The sequence below is a fragment of the Dipodomys spectabilis genome, unplaced genomic scaffold, assembly GCF_019054845.1.
Source record: "Dipodomys spectabilis isolate Male_0828 unplaced genomic scaffold, ASM1905484v1 ptg000051l, whole genome shotgun sequence".
Lineage (NCBI taxonomy): Eukaryota > Metazoa > Chordata > Mammalia > Rodentia > Heteromyidae > Dipodomys > Dipodomys spectabilis.
The window spans coordinates 11306934-11320795 of NW_024870728.1; the positions used below are offsets into that span (position 1 = coordinate 11306934).

The window sequence follows — 13862 nt, forward strand, 5'->3', positions numbered from 1 at the left end:
AACTGCTCTTAAGCCAGGAAAATCTAAGATGGTCCAAAGGGCCCCAAATCCAGCACTACCCTGGCGTCTAGGAGACTGGGCTGCGGTCCCTACTGCCAGGGAACAAGAAAAAAAGATAAGTGTTTTCCCTCCCTGCTGTAGCCCCACAAACCATGGAAGGTGAACTGATTTCTCTAGAGGCTAAAGTGGAACAAACGGTTCCCTCTCCTCTCCCTGCCCTTCCCCCCCTCACACTTTCAATGACCTTGAGCAAACCTTGAGCTCCTCCAGCTCCCGAACTGGAGTGGATCTAAGAGGAAGGAGAATGATAAGATGCAGCTTTAACCTTATGTAGTATCGATTCTTTTCTCCCATCCCCAAGGCCCCTCCTGGCCTCAAACCCCTCCTGGTTTTAGTGACCCTGATAGTGAAATTCTTCCAATTCTTCCAATTCCAGAAGGGCCAGGGTCCTGAGAAATCAGAGATGGAACCAAGAAAGTGAGGCAGACACAAGACAAGGAGTGTGGTTATAATGAGCTCAAAGCTTGTGTCGTCTGGTGTGTGAAAGGCCCAGCCCCAAGTCAGGGAGGCCATGGGCTAAGCATGAGCAGTAGCTCTGGACACATCCCTGGGCCACGAGGAGCCCCTGGCCCTGGTGCTGGGCCCTGCCTGGGTCCTGGGTTCCGCCAGTCACTAAGGTGGGGTCTCCAAGGGGGGTCACACGGGCATGTGAAGCTCGTTGTACTCATCCTGGCCATCCTCGTCAAAGTTTGGCTGCGCATCTTCCGAGTCCAGCTGTAGAACAGAGCACAGGGTTGGGGAGGACTCGTCCCCTCCTGCCTCCATGTTCTCCATCAGTCCTCCCTCTCCCAGCCCTGCCTTGGGCTTCACTGTCCACAGGGACCAGGACTCCAGTGAAAGCATTGCCTGTGCCAAAAATCTTCAGGTCACCCACCCCCTCCTAATCCTATGAATAACGGTAGTGGCCACTACATAGGAGGTCTTTCCTGGGGCCACTGCTGGTTCCTGCAGTATCTCTGTATGCCATGTCTGAGTGTGGATGAGGGGCACAAAGACGTCCTTTCCATAGCAGACAAAAACAGCCCAGGGTGGACGGCATGCACCATGCCACCATACTCATCCTCAGCTAGGTGCCTTTGTTCAGGGCACAACCTGCACAGCTGTTCACAACAGTCCTGTGCTGAGCTTTGTACCAAACAGTCACACAGAATGCTTCACTGGCCTGAGTATTTACTCCTTCCAGCATCCCTATCAAGGACAGAAACTATTACCAGCCCCATGAGACAGATGAGAATCGGATTTTAGATAAAAGGCTAGGTAACCTGCCTAAGGTCACACAAACCAACAGAAAGCCAAGCAGAGATTGCAACTCCACCTGAATCCTGCCACCCCAAACTGTCACCCCTTTCCACCTGCAGCTCCCTGTCCTGGATCACCCCTTACCGCCTGCAGCTCCCTGTCCTGGATCACCCCTTACCGCCTGCAGCTCCCTGTCCTGGATCACCCCTTACCGCCTGCAGCTCCCTGTCCTGGAAGAGCCGAGGCAGAAGGCAACGCCTCAGAGGCACGGTGAGCAGCAGCAGGAAGGGAAAGGCCAACGAAGCTGCCGTGGACTTCACCACCCAGAGCAGAGCAATGCAGCCCAGCTGGATGCAGGTGAACAGGTGCATCCGCCACGTCTTCACCTGAGGGGGAGGGGCAGCAGGCCTCACCGCCCGGCAGCCACAGTCTGCACCTACCCACACCTTTGGGAATGTGGCTCCAACTCCCAACTCACCTTACTGATCCTGTCGGTCTCTGGTGACCTCTCTACCGCCCACTCCACCTCCCTACCTTCATGCATCCCCCCCTCCACCTCCCCACCTTCATGCACCCTGGCCTGACCTTGGTCACATAAGGCTGCTCAGGATGGTGTTTTGCTGGCATGAGGATAAGCAACAGACGCTGGGACAACTGGATACCAGACAGCGATGTGACCCCCATGTAGAGGAAAATCCCGAAGAGCACAGCCAATGGGATCCGCCGCAGCACAGCCCCCATGACGATGGACAGGCCTGGAGGAGGTGACACAGGCCTACCTGACCCCTGGATGGCCCCTGTGAGGAGAGGCCTGGGGGATGGGAGGCTACGACTGACCGGAAATGGAGCAGGACAGAGAAGACCGGCCGACACTCAGTGTCAGCAGGCTGGAGGGAGGGCCGGACATGACACACCTGCAGATTCAGGAGGGACCTGGGCAGAACCTCAGGTGGGGAGGCTTTCAGCCACGGGGCTCCCCTGGGAAGGCAGGCCTGAGGGAGACCAGGCTCTCACCCACGAGGCAGGCGATGAGCACCCCGGTGACCCGCTGCTCCCGCACCTCCTGGATCTGGGGCTTGTCGCCCGGAGCTATGGCGGTGCGCATCACAGTCAGTGCATTGACGTGGGTGACGGAGCGGACGGTGGCAGCGGTGAGCCAGGGCAACCCAAAGAGCCCACAGAGGCCACCCAGGGAGCCAATCAGCAACAGGTCGAGGTGGAAGCCGGAGCCCTTGAGCAGCCTCCGAGCTTTCTGACTGACGATGAGCCTGCAGAGGACAGGAAGTGAGGGGCCGCGGCGGGCACAGCATGGGTGCACATGGACGGGAGGGGGGGGGGTCCTCTTCCCGGACCTGCCAGCTTCCTCTTTCAGATTCCCAAATTGAAGTTCTCACATTGCAGCAAATCTGAGCCAAATTCTCATACTGTGAATATTTAAAAGCACCACAAAAGCCAGCTGTCAGATCTCACCGTGTTATTTTGGGTTAACCAAAATGAGATACACGCGAGCATCTCTGGGTGTGAGAACACCCTGCCAGCGATCTGAGCACTGTCAAGTGCCGCTCTGCAAACGGTGGTGGTGACAGATGGGCACCGTGCCATTTCCTCACAAGGAAACCAAGCCTGGACCCTCAATGCCTCACCCCTGCCCCAGCTCCCCCCACCTCCTCACCCCTGCCAACTCCTCAAGGCCTGCTACAGCAGCCACGCACCTGGCACCCCAGACTGATAGATATCCCCTCCTGAACCCTAAAACTCAGCCACAGAACGAGCCCCGACCCTCCCCTTCCCCCCACACCTAGCCCCAGCCCTCTCACGCAGTGATCTGTGTCTCCATGAATATCAGGATGAGGACGAGGAGGGCAGGGACGGCAGCTGCCACCATCATCCAGGGTGGAAAAGGGCGGGCACTGCCCAGAGGTGGAATGAACCACGTGCGCTTATGAGGGGACGTCACGGAGAGCCCTGTGGGCACTGTCAGCTTCTGCAGGGCACACAGGAAGACAGCGGTCAGGGACACCTGCCCACTGCTACACTGCTTCTGCCCGGGCCTCCCACATGCTGAAGGCCCACGCAGGAGCTGCTCCCTCCGAGCTCTGATTCCACAGGGCCAGAATTCTGGGGGGAACAGGAGGAGAGGAAGAACTTGTTCTGCATTCCCCAAAGTCACTGTCCCTCCAGGGGTCATTTTGGGGGCAGGGAAATAAAAGTTTATTCCTAAACTCGTGTCAAATCTGTCATCCCGCCCCAACTCACACCTGCTCCTCCAGATTCCTCTTCGGGTCACCCACGGCTCAGATGCTCTTGGCTGGACTTCACAGCGGCTCCCAGGACCCAGTCCCACCCTCCCTCGCGTGGCCCCAGCAGGCCGCCTCCTCTAAGGAGAGTCAGGCTGCAGCCCCAATCTTGACCCGAGGCGAATGCCAGCTCCTCCACAGCCAGGCGCACTCACCTGCGTGTAAGTGTCCGTAATGGAGTAGTCCACCAGGACCATTACCAGAATGGAGATGGGGATGCCAAAATCCCCAATGATGCGGCGAGCCTGCAGAGGGTTGGGCCAGGGAGGAAGCAGACATGGAGGGAGGCTCAGCAGACTCCCTTGCACCCTTCCTCAGGCCAAGATGGAGCCAGATAGCCCCTAGCCTGACTCCCGAGAGGCCCCCCGCTCTGCCTGGAAGGCATTCCTGTATTGACTGAACTATGACCAACCAGTAAGAAATGCCCAAGGAGGAGGCCACTGGTGGGCAGGCGGGGCTGTCAGACTTGGTTGGCCTGAGAGGGAAAGAGGTTCCGCCTCCCTCAGGAGCCAAGCTGGACAGTGACTGCAGGTATCAAACATGGCACCGCTCCACACCCAGCCGCCACACACCTTGCCACCCAGGAAGCGGCTGTTCCTGAACTTTCGCAGGAAGAAGGCGATAAGGAAGGTCCCCAGCATGAGGATGAGGGACAGCAGGGCTGTATTGGGCTGGTTCCTCGGGCCTGGGGGTCCATCAGTGGGGGGCAGGGCACTGCCATTCAGCTCCAAGCCAGCCTCCAGGCCCCCCTCCAGATCCCCCTCAGGGGGATAGAATGGCAGCAGAGGGTGCTCCGTGAACACCTGTGAGTGGAAAGCAAGGATACCTTCTCATTCTCTCTCTTCTCCTCTCCCTCTGCCTCCTCTCCCCCCCCCCCTCTCTCTCTCTCTCTCACACACACACACACACACACACACACACACTCACTTCCAGGACACACAGCCTCTTAGGGCTACCTACTCCACCACACACAAGTAAGTCCTCTCTGCTGAGTCTAGAATCTTGAATTAACTTGCTCTGGGCTTAACTCCCTCTCCTTCAGCTCAGCCGGAGGCCACACCCTCATCCAACAGAGCCCCTTCTGTCCCCTTGCCCCCAGCGCTCCATACCTACCCCCCTTCTGCCCTGCCTGGGGTTCGGCCCAGGCCCCAGCGCTACCTGTCCCTTGGACCCACTACCTTGTAGAGTTTGTGGAAGGTCTCGTAGATGAAAATGAGTGAGATGAGGAAGGCGAAGATCTCCTGGGTGAATGGAGAGATGTAGCGGACAAGGAAGCTGCCCTCCGCAGCCACCAGGGCCAGGACGAAAACCACCAGCCAGAGGCCGACCCACACCCGGCCCGTGAGGTACTCCAGGTCCTGGGCTCGGCAGAACTAGGAGCAGGGGAAGAATGATTACTCAGACACGGTCTGCCCTGGACATCAGTGCCCCAAGAGATGGGCAAGGGAGGAGAGTTCAGGGGTCATCACCTGGGCTAGAAGGGCACAGGGCTGGAGGGTGCGGGGGGGGGGGGGGGGGAGAGATTGAGGAGGGAGAAGAAGGCAGGCATCACCTTGAAGAAAGCTTCTTCGAAGACAAGCAGAGGCCCAGAAAAGCCAACCACAAGGAGCGGCTGGGCCCCCAGCAAGGAGAAGAGAACACCGAGGACAGCGGTGGACACGATCAGCTCAGACACACCCATCAGCCCCTCAGTCTTCTCTCCTGGGGCAGGGGAGTGGGTGGGGCAGGGGTGTTAGTCTGGCTTTCTACCTGACTCCCTCATCTGTCCTGCAGGAACAGACAGACAAGTCTCCTGCCCACCCTCCTTCTTATCATTCCCTTCCCACCAGTCCCAAGGTAAAGCCAGGGTCCCCCACCCTCGCACCCCTCCTACCCTTCTCGCCTGTTTTGCTTTTGCTTGTTTTCTGAAGCACCGTCTCACTGTGTAGACCTGAGTTCTAGGCTGACCTGGAACTCCAGCCTCCTGGGTGCTGGCATTACAGGCATACAATACTACATAAAGCCCCCGAAAGGAATCACTGGGGCCCCCCTGAACCAGCTGCTCCCTGAGACTCCCTAAATGGCCACAGGAGCCTCACTTCTCCCCTGCCCTCACCTAGCAGCCCCCCGAAAGTGATGGCAGGACTGAGGGCAGCAAAGTAGATGAAGAGCACAGCAGCCACACACTGTGAGTGCAGGGCATCCCGCAGGTCGCTGGGGTAATGTGGGTACCGCCTTTTCACGTCCCGGATGAGCCCCCCAAACACCGAGCCTGTCCGCCGCAGGGGGTCATCTTCAGGGGCTGCCTCCGAGCCCCCCATCTCCAAAGCAAGCTCTGTGGGGAAACAAGGGACCGCTGGGACAGACCCTTCCCTCCTGCTTGGAGGCCCCAAGCTCAGTGCCCCCATGCAGCCTGGGACTTGGAGGTCAGAGACAAAAAGCCAATGTGGCACAAAGGACTGGGGGAGTCAGGACAAGGCTAGTGTCACCGCTTCAGGCCCCGGGAGGGGGGTGTATGTGTGTCAGGAAGACTCGGCCCCAACAGGTCTGACCTTTGCCAGGGGCCACGTAGCCCCCCCGAGTGGTCATCTCCACTTTGGTCTGCTCCCGCTCCCGCCTCTTCCTCAGGAGCTCGCGCTGGAAGGCAGCCACGGAGCGCAGCAGATCTCGGCCCTCCACTTCAGATGGGGGAATCACAATGCTGCCATCCAGGAACTCGCTGATGGCGCCCAGCAGATCCTGCCGATCATCGGCCTGATAGGCAGCTTCGTGAAACAGCTGGAAAGAAGAGGCAGTCATGTCCTCCTGGAAGGGCTGAGGCAGCCTGAGGACTTGAGAGAGGCAGTGTGGGGTCACAGAGCTAGGGCAGGGTAGACAGTTGGCCACACATGCCAGCGTGGTCTAGCAGTATCAGTTGTCAAAACACTGACACACTTCCCTGCAGGCCAGCAGGCAGCCACTGCCCTGACCTGCCCAGGATTCCTCCCTTCCCCTCAGGGCTTCCTAACATTTCCACGGAAAACTAAAGTGGTGGAAGTGGTAGAGCACTAGCCTTGAGCTGAAGGGCTCAGGGACAGCACCCAGGCCCAGAGTTCAAGCCCCACAACTGACAAAAATAATAATAATAATAATAATTAAAAACTAAAAAAATCTAATAATTAAAAACTAAAAAAAAAAAGTGCTATTGCATGTGTAGTGAGGACCTACAGAACCATTCTGATTTGGCAGTGCCCACACCCTACAGGCTGACAGGTCTCCTGAAAATCACCCCTGGTAAGAGGACACTTCTGTGTCCACTTCAGCCCCAGGAGAAGCCTCAACAAAGGCCAGCACCACCAGCCCTCCCATTCACATCTCCTGCTATTTGGGGTCTGGGTCTGCAGCACCACCTGCTTCCCAAGCCCTGGCCCAGGGTTTCCATTTCTACCCTGGGCCAACAACTCCTCCAGTCATCTTCGAGAGCACAGCCAGGAGGGCCTCTCACACCCTTGCTTTCATAGGAACACTGTCGGCAATGGGAAGGCCAGGGTACAAGCAGCGGCTAGGAGGCCTAGGCTAAGAACCCAGCGTGGAGTGCAAGGCCCACCTTGTCAGACATCAGGGTAGCAATAGAACGCCCAAGTTCATGATAGTCGGTGCTGGTGTGGCTGGGCCCCAGCATCACAAAGAGGAAGCGGACAGGCACAGGGACCTCAAGCACAGACTCCAACAGCACAGCCTCGCTCAGCCGCACAAAGGCTGCTGCTGGCTGCTCCAAGAAAGGCACACAGCCTAGAGAAGAAGGCAGAAGAGGATGCTGGGTAAAAGGGAGCTGTCAAGGCAGATCCTAGAGGGGAGATTGGGGTATTTATGCACAGGTTGTACACTGCACTAAGAAACATCAATCTATTGGGGTTCCCATTCATTTATGTGTTTGTATACTTATAATTTACTAATAGATGGCAATTAAAGGTAGTAATTAAAGGTTGCTTTTGTCTAAGTCTCACAATGGTGCTGTGTAAACCAGCGGCCATCAAGATGGCCGAGAACTGGATGGGAAGCAGGCAGGAAATGGGGAAAGAAGGGATTAGGGATCCAGCCTCTATAGTGGGGCACATGCTCTGCAGACCCGCCTCCCACACCCAGCCCTCCCTTCTCACCCACAAGCACAACAGTGGCTTCAGCATCTTCAGGGATCTTCTCCAGCAGCTTCAGGCTTTTCCCCCGATGACCATCTCCCCCGGGCATGTGGAGGGGCTTCTGAGGACGCAGAACTGGAATAGGGCTGGGACCCAGACCGGAGGCCATGGCAGGCCCTCCCACCTTTTGCTCCAGCCCTGGATTTGTGTCCTGCATACTCCCTCCCCACAACAGGAAGAGACCAGCCTAGGATCTGTACCCCACCCTCTAAACCCTATACCAGCCCAGCTTTCTCTTGTGTTCACGGCTCCCATGTGCCAGCAACCCCTTTGCATTGAAATCCTGTGCCTTCCTGGAAACACAACACCCATCACACACCACCCACAGATCCCCTGCATGCCTAGCATGGTGCCAGCCAGCCAACCTTCCCTCTTCCCTACACAGCAACAAAGCCACTGAAGACCTCAACTCAAACTGCATATCCTCTCAGGCTCAGGCCACAGCAAGGCCACTGACCTCCTTGGCATCAGGGTCGTGTGGCCAAAGTGGGGCTGGCTCTCCGAGGTCATCAGCTATGGTTGGCACTGGGCCATCAGGGCCATGGCTAGGGGTGGGGTGATGATTCCCCAGGACTGAGTTCACACTGGAACTCGATGGGTTCCGGGGGAAGAAGCCACTGTCCTTGTCATCATTGGGATGGCTAGAGAAAGGAGAGAGGTGAGTTAGGAGGAGAGAAGGGGCAGGATCTGGGCCCCCGCGCCTCTCGGCAGTGTAAGAACTTTCTCATGATTGGGGGTGTAGAAGGAAGGATGGGGAATGAGCTCCTAGTCACTTTCTGTCTTCAAGTGGAGGCTGAAGGAGAGCCACATGGAGGAGTCTGTACCTCTGGAAGGCAAGCTGAAGCAGACAGACACTTCCTGGGTACCAGGTACACACCTGTGTTTTAGCAGCAAGGTCCGCAGGACACTGGCCCTGTCCTCTGGCCGGATCTGGTCAGATACGATCATGGTCTCCACCACAAGGTGTGCGATGCCTGGTAGAGTTGTTTGCTCCAGGTCCAAGAGGGCCGCTCCTAGATCACAGGAAGAGCAGGAGTCATCTGTCACACAGAAGCCCCTGGCCCCTGCTATGCTCCCAAGGGCAGGTACATAGACTGGAGAGGATGCACAGCCAGTCACTCCAACAGACACACAGTCCATGCAGCCATGGGAAGAGGTGAACAAGAGCAAGCAGGCCCCTCCTCACCAAGGAAGGTGAGTCACAAGTTAATTTCCAGATGGGTAACTTAACACTCACTAAGTACCAAGGAGCCCATGCCAGCCCTGCCTCTCAGAGTATATTATGGGCTGCTCAGACACTGGAACCCACAGCCCCAAAGTGGTGGTCAGGTGTGGCCTAGGTATAGGACTCCAGGAAGTAGTCCGAGAGCCCTGGGCAGCCTAGTACAGGTACAAGCTAAGCTCTGTGGGCAGCCTAGTACAGGTACAAGCTAAGCTCTGTGGGCAGCCTAGTACAGGTACAAGCTAAGCTCTGTGAACATGGGGAAGGCAGGTAGCCCCAGGCCACCACGGAGGACCCCTACCATGGGCAATGGTCCTTCTGAGCTCCAAAAGGCTTCGGAAAGAAAGGGAGGCAACATGGGGCTTGCCCCAGCGCTCCGTCTCCTCCTCCACATCTTCCTCAAACTTGATCCAGCGGGCTGTCTCCCGCCAGTGAGGCTCCTGGCTGCGGTCCAGCATCAGTTCATTCAGTTCCACAAACACCTGGGGTACAAGTCCAAAGTGAGGGCCTGGAAGCTTCCAGGCCAGATGTGCTGGCATAGGGGAATGTCACCACCACAGAGCCGGCCCGGGAGGGGAAGGAAGGGCAAGGCTCAAAACTGCAGGCCCACACCTCTGGGATCCAGTACCTCATGAGGTCTCCGATCCAACTTCTTCTTCTTCTTCTTCCTGCGCAGGATGGGAGCCAGGCCACTTGGGCTGCTCCTCCCTCCCTGCGTCCGAGATGGCTTCTTCACCAAGTGTCGCCGAACACCGGGGTTGTCCTCCAGCCGGTGACCTATGTGTAGAGACAGGGGAGGGGGGGTGTTAGGGTTCCCAGGGGTCCAGCCTGAGGCCTCAGGTCATGACCCGAGCCCCTTGCCCTGCCCAACCAGTCAACTTGATGAGCACTAGGACCACAGACCCAGGGGGGCCCTTTTATGGATAACGACATTGATACTCAGGAAAGCCACCTAAGGGATCGAGTCCTAACAAGAAGACAGATCCCAACTCAGTTCACAGCCCAACTGGACCCTCTAACTTCATCCGTGGCCCACTCCCTATGGGGCCGCATGACTGACCAAATCTCCAAGAGTTCCATACCCCAGACTCAGGCAGGGCTGCTGGCCCCTCCTTCCACCAGCCCCCACCCAGGCCAGCTGTTAGGGAGAGGTCCTCGGCCCAGTTACTCACGAGCTGGTGTCCCTGCCATGGCGCTCAGCTGGCCCCTGTCAGACTCCCACAGGCCATAGTCCTCCAAATCCAGCACAAACATCTCTATGTCCTCGGAGGCCACCAAGTCACAAGGGCTGGGGGCTAGATCCCTCTCAGGACCCTGGCCCTCGGTGTCCCCATGTGCAGGGTTCACTACCCCATTGGGCTCCATGGCCTCATCCAGCCAGCTCATCATTCCCCTAGTGGCCAAGGTCTCAGGCCCTGTTCCCTCTCCGAATCCTGGCTATCCCAAGAGTTAGGAGTCCAGGCAAGAATGGTCTTTTGTCCACACAAAGCTGGACCTGACCCTGACTCCCCACGTCCCCAAAGTCTGCTTCTGGCTGCCACCAGCCTCCAGCTTGGGCCTGTAAACACGCCCTCCCCATGACCGCCCCCCCATTCCACTGCTGCTGCTGCTGCTGCTGCCATCGGATTGTTCCTGTCCCTGTCCTCAGGCCCTGGCAACTTTCCATGACGTACTGAGCTCAAAAGCCCTGCCCTCCCCTGACCCCCCCCCCTTTCTCCTACCCATACCCTGTAGGTCTGAGGACGAGGAGGGCGGGACCAGTGATGCCCCTGGCCTGGGCACAGAGCCCTGAGGGTGATGACAGGTGGCACTGAAGCCAGGGCACTGATAAGATGGAAGGAATGTGCCGAGATCACAGCCAGGGCGGTGGGATGGACTGAGGGCAGCTGTGACGCTGGCCCAGGGAGAGGCAGGGGCCTGGCAGTATGGGGGCCAGTGAGAAAGAGAGTCAAGAGCTAGGGATAACAAGTTTGCTGAAAAGAGAGGCCCTGGGAGAAGAGGATACAGTGATGTCCTCAAATACCACGTAGGAGAGAGGGCTACCTTACACCACACTGACTCAGAGGACAGAATCAGAACCTGAGGTGTCACAAAGGGAAATCTTAGCTGTGTCCGTAGTGGTTTGGTGAGGTAATGAGCTCCCTGCCACTGGCCTCATTCCAGCAGACAGGGACACCGCAGAAGAGACTGGACCCTGGGTGGGGGAGAGCATGGGGACTTTTCAAGGTCCCCAGCAGGTTGGGAGCTTGTGGGCGGTGGGGCTGCCACTGGGTCTCACTCACTCTTCATGTCATCCAGGTCTGCAGAGCCCAGCATCCGGGCCTCTGCCTCATCAGTTGGCACCCGTTGCTCTGTCCCACCAGGGTTACCCAGGGCACTGCCTGGGCACAGTCGCTCCTTCAGGTCATAGCTGGCCGATGGACTCCACGGCCGGCTCTTCTCTGCAGCAATTCGGGAAGCCCGGGCCCGGGGGCTGGGAGAGCTAAGGAGGAAACATGCAGTCTTGGACTAGACAGGGAAAGATGGGGAGATAACCAGGCTAGCGGGCTCCCACACCTTCCCCCAGCCTGGGGGCCCGGAGTAGATGCCTAGGCCCAAGACACAGGCCTTCCCTCCCTGCCATGTCCACCCTTCCCCTACTCACTGACCCTCCTCCTCCTTCCTGTTCCCCAACCTCTTTACTTTGACACCTTGGTCCTGAAAAACTCTGGGCCTCTTGTCTCTGCTCCTCCCTCTTTCCTCCCTTCTTATTCTCCCCCACCCCTTGTAATGGATGGATGGAGGGCAGCTGGCCCAGGGATACCTCCATCTCCCCTGCTCTCCAGGTCACCCCTGGGGACAGTTCTCAGGAACAAGGACTTTGGGCTAGCTACTCTGAACAGAGACCCACCAAATGAGGCCTGGGGATAGTACCTGATGGAGTTCTGGGGGCTCTGTTCAGAACGTGGGCCCACCGAGGGCAGAGGCTTGGTGCAGGAGGCCCTGCCAGAAAGGCCAGGGCTGTCATCTTCATCGCTGCCAATGGAGAACTACGGAAACATGGATATACCTGGGCCTCTGCCTGTACCACCCAGCCCTCTCCCACTGCTGCGTCCTCCTGTGTCCCCTCTGCACCTGTTCCCCACCCGTGAGCCCCTCTTCCAGAGGCAGGTCCCTACCTTTGCTTTCTGTGGAGGCCCTGCGGGTGGAGGCTCCACAGGTTCTGCCTCAGATTCCCCCTCCTCCTCCTCCTCTTCCTCCTCCTCGGCTCCAGCTCCTCCCTCTTCCTGGATGGGAGGGGTCCCCTCCGAGGGGGGAGCAGAGGTTTTCTCCTTCTTCTTCTTCCTCTTGGTGTGCAGGGCAGAGGTGGGGGGCAGGCGTCGTAACTTGTGGGGTGGAGGCAGGCGGGCCGAGAGCGGGTGGTGGGTATGGTGGGATGTGTGCCGGTGAACTGGGGGTGCAGGAGAGCCAGTTGAGGCTCCCACAGGAGAAGGGGCCCTCCCCATTCCAAGGGGCACATGCCCTATTTTAGCTCAATGCTTCAAACAGGAGTCCCCTAATCCTTCCTCCAGGCCAGTCTTGCTCCACCCACCCCCCACACCTGTGTCCATGCTCCTGGCATTGGTGAGGCCTGGTAGAAGGAAAGCAGGCGTGGTGGAGGGAGAAAGTCATGAAAGGGGGAGGGAAGGCATGATGTGACAAGGAGGAGGAAGAGGAGCTGAGGGGGGACAAGATGGGGCCATGGCAGAGGAGACAGAACACGACCAAAGGGGAAGATGAAGGTCACTGACACAGGCCGGGACTCATCTCCCTAGATCTCTCCTGGTTTGGGGCCCAGCTCTCCTGGCAGGTGAACAGGCAATAGACCAGGTAGGCAGGATGACTTAACATGGCATAGTGGCCCAGCACAGAGTCCAGCACAGGATGGCACTGGGTGATCAAGCCGGAGGTGAGCGCAGTGATGGTGGCGATGATGGTGATGGTGATGAAGGTAGCCGGCCACACTAGGTAGGGGTCCCCAAGCTACCCACACTCAAAGTCCCGCTCGCTGTAGCTGCGGCTGGGCTTCTCAGGGTCCCAGGCCGGAGGCTTGCTGATGAGGTCCCCAAACCTGCTCACAGCCAAGGTCTTGCCCAGGTCATCGTCGTCGTCCTCGACGTCCGGACTCAGAGGGGGCTCCTCCAAGGGCACCCGGACCTGCAGGCCCAGACAGCCCCTTCTGAGCACTTGGGCTCAGGAACACCCCATTCACCCACCTTAAGTAACTCCGTGCCCTACTTGGGGGCTAAGAAAACCAGTAGCTCTATCTCTTCCCTTTCCCCTTGAGCCCAGGCCTGGGTCAGCAGCCCGGAAAGCCTCTGCAGGTTCCCAGGCCTTGGTTTGGGGTGGGTGGGGGTCGTCACAGATCTGAAAAAATACCAAAGACACCTCCTTTCTCCCTATCAACAGCCCAGCTCCACTCCTGGATCTGGGGGTCCCAGGGTCAGCCAGAGGACACTCGGCCCCACCCCAGGGTCCCTCCCATCTCTCCCCCCTCCCACCCCCGCGCGCATCAATCACCTGGGGGAGAGGGGAGGCGCCCCCGGGCGGCGGGATCACTCCGTTAGCCATGGCAGGGGGGAGCGGCTTTGGGGGTTCTCGCTCAGGAAGAAACCGGGGTCCGGGGTAAGAAGGGGGCGCTGCGGTGGCCTAGAGAGCAGCCTTGGGGCGGGGGGGAAGCGGGGTCAGGATCCCGGCGCTGACGGCCCCCGCCTCCGGGGCTGGGGTTCCCGCGCCCCGCCCGTGCGCCCCCCCTTCCCAGGCCCAGCCACGCCCGGGACAGCCCGGTGCCCCCCTCCCAGCCCCGGTGGCTTCGCCCCGCCCCGCAGTACCTCCGGGTTCTGCAGCCTGCGGGGCCCAAGTGGGTCG

The 13862-nt window shown here is 58.6% G+C and overlaps 1 protein-coding gene across 5 annotated transcripts; it reads right to left on the reverse strand.

Annotated features, from left to right (window-relative positions):
* Positions 1–449: 449 nt before the first annotated feature.
* On the reverse strand, positions 450–13648 carry Slc4a3 (solute carrier family 4 member 3). Of its 5 annotated transcripts, XM_042679352.1 has the most exons (22): positions 13515–13648; positions 12986–13151; positions 12134–12405; positions 11889–12004; positions 11258–11457; positions 9604–9752; positions 9277–9457; positions 8631–8766; positions 8211–8394; positions 7715–7814; positions 7162–7346; positions 6128–6353; positions 5692–5910; positions 5149–5297; positions 4775–4969; positions 4169–4399; positions 3752–3841; positions 3117–3283; positions 2314–2567; positions 1885–2054; positions 1512–1685; positions 450–774 (listed from the first exon to the last, which is right to left on the reverse strand). In XM_042679352.1, exons 1-22 carry the CDS (start codon positions 13563–13565, stop codon positions 697–699), a joined length of 3693 nt encoding a protein of 1230 aa, XP_042535286.1. In that variant the 5' UTR covers positions 13566–13648; the 3' UTR covers positions 450–696. The 5 variants fall into 5 exon arrangements, with proteins under 5 accessions (XP_042535286.1, XP_042535285.1, XP_042535283.1 ...); XM_042679351.1 differs by lacking the exon at positions 13515–13648 and having other exon boundaries at positions 13074–13146; XM_042679349.1 differs by lacking the exons at positions 12986–13151; positions 13515–13648 and having other exon boundaries at positions 12134–12946.
* Between the last annotated feature and the right edge of the window lie 214 nt (positions 13649–13862).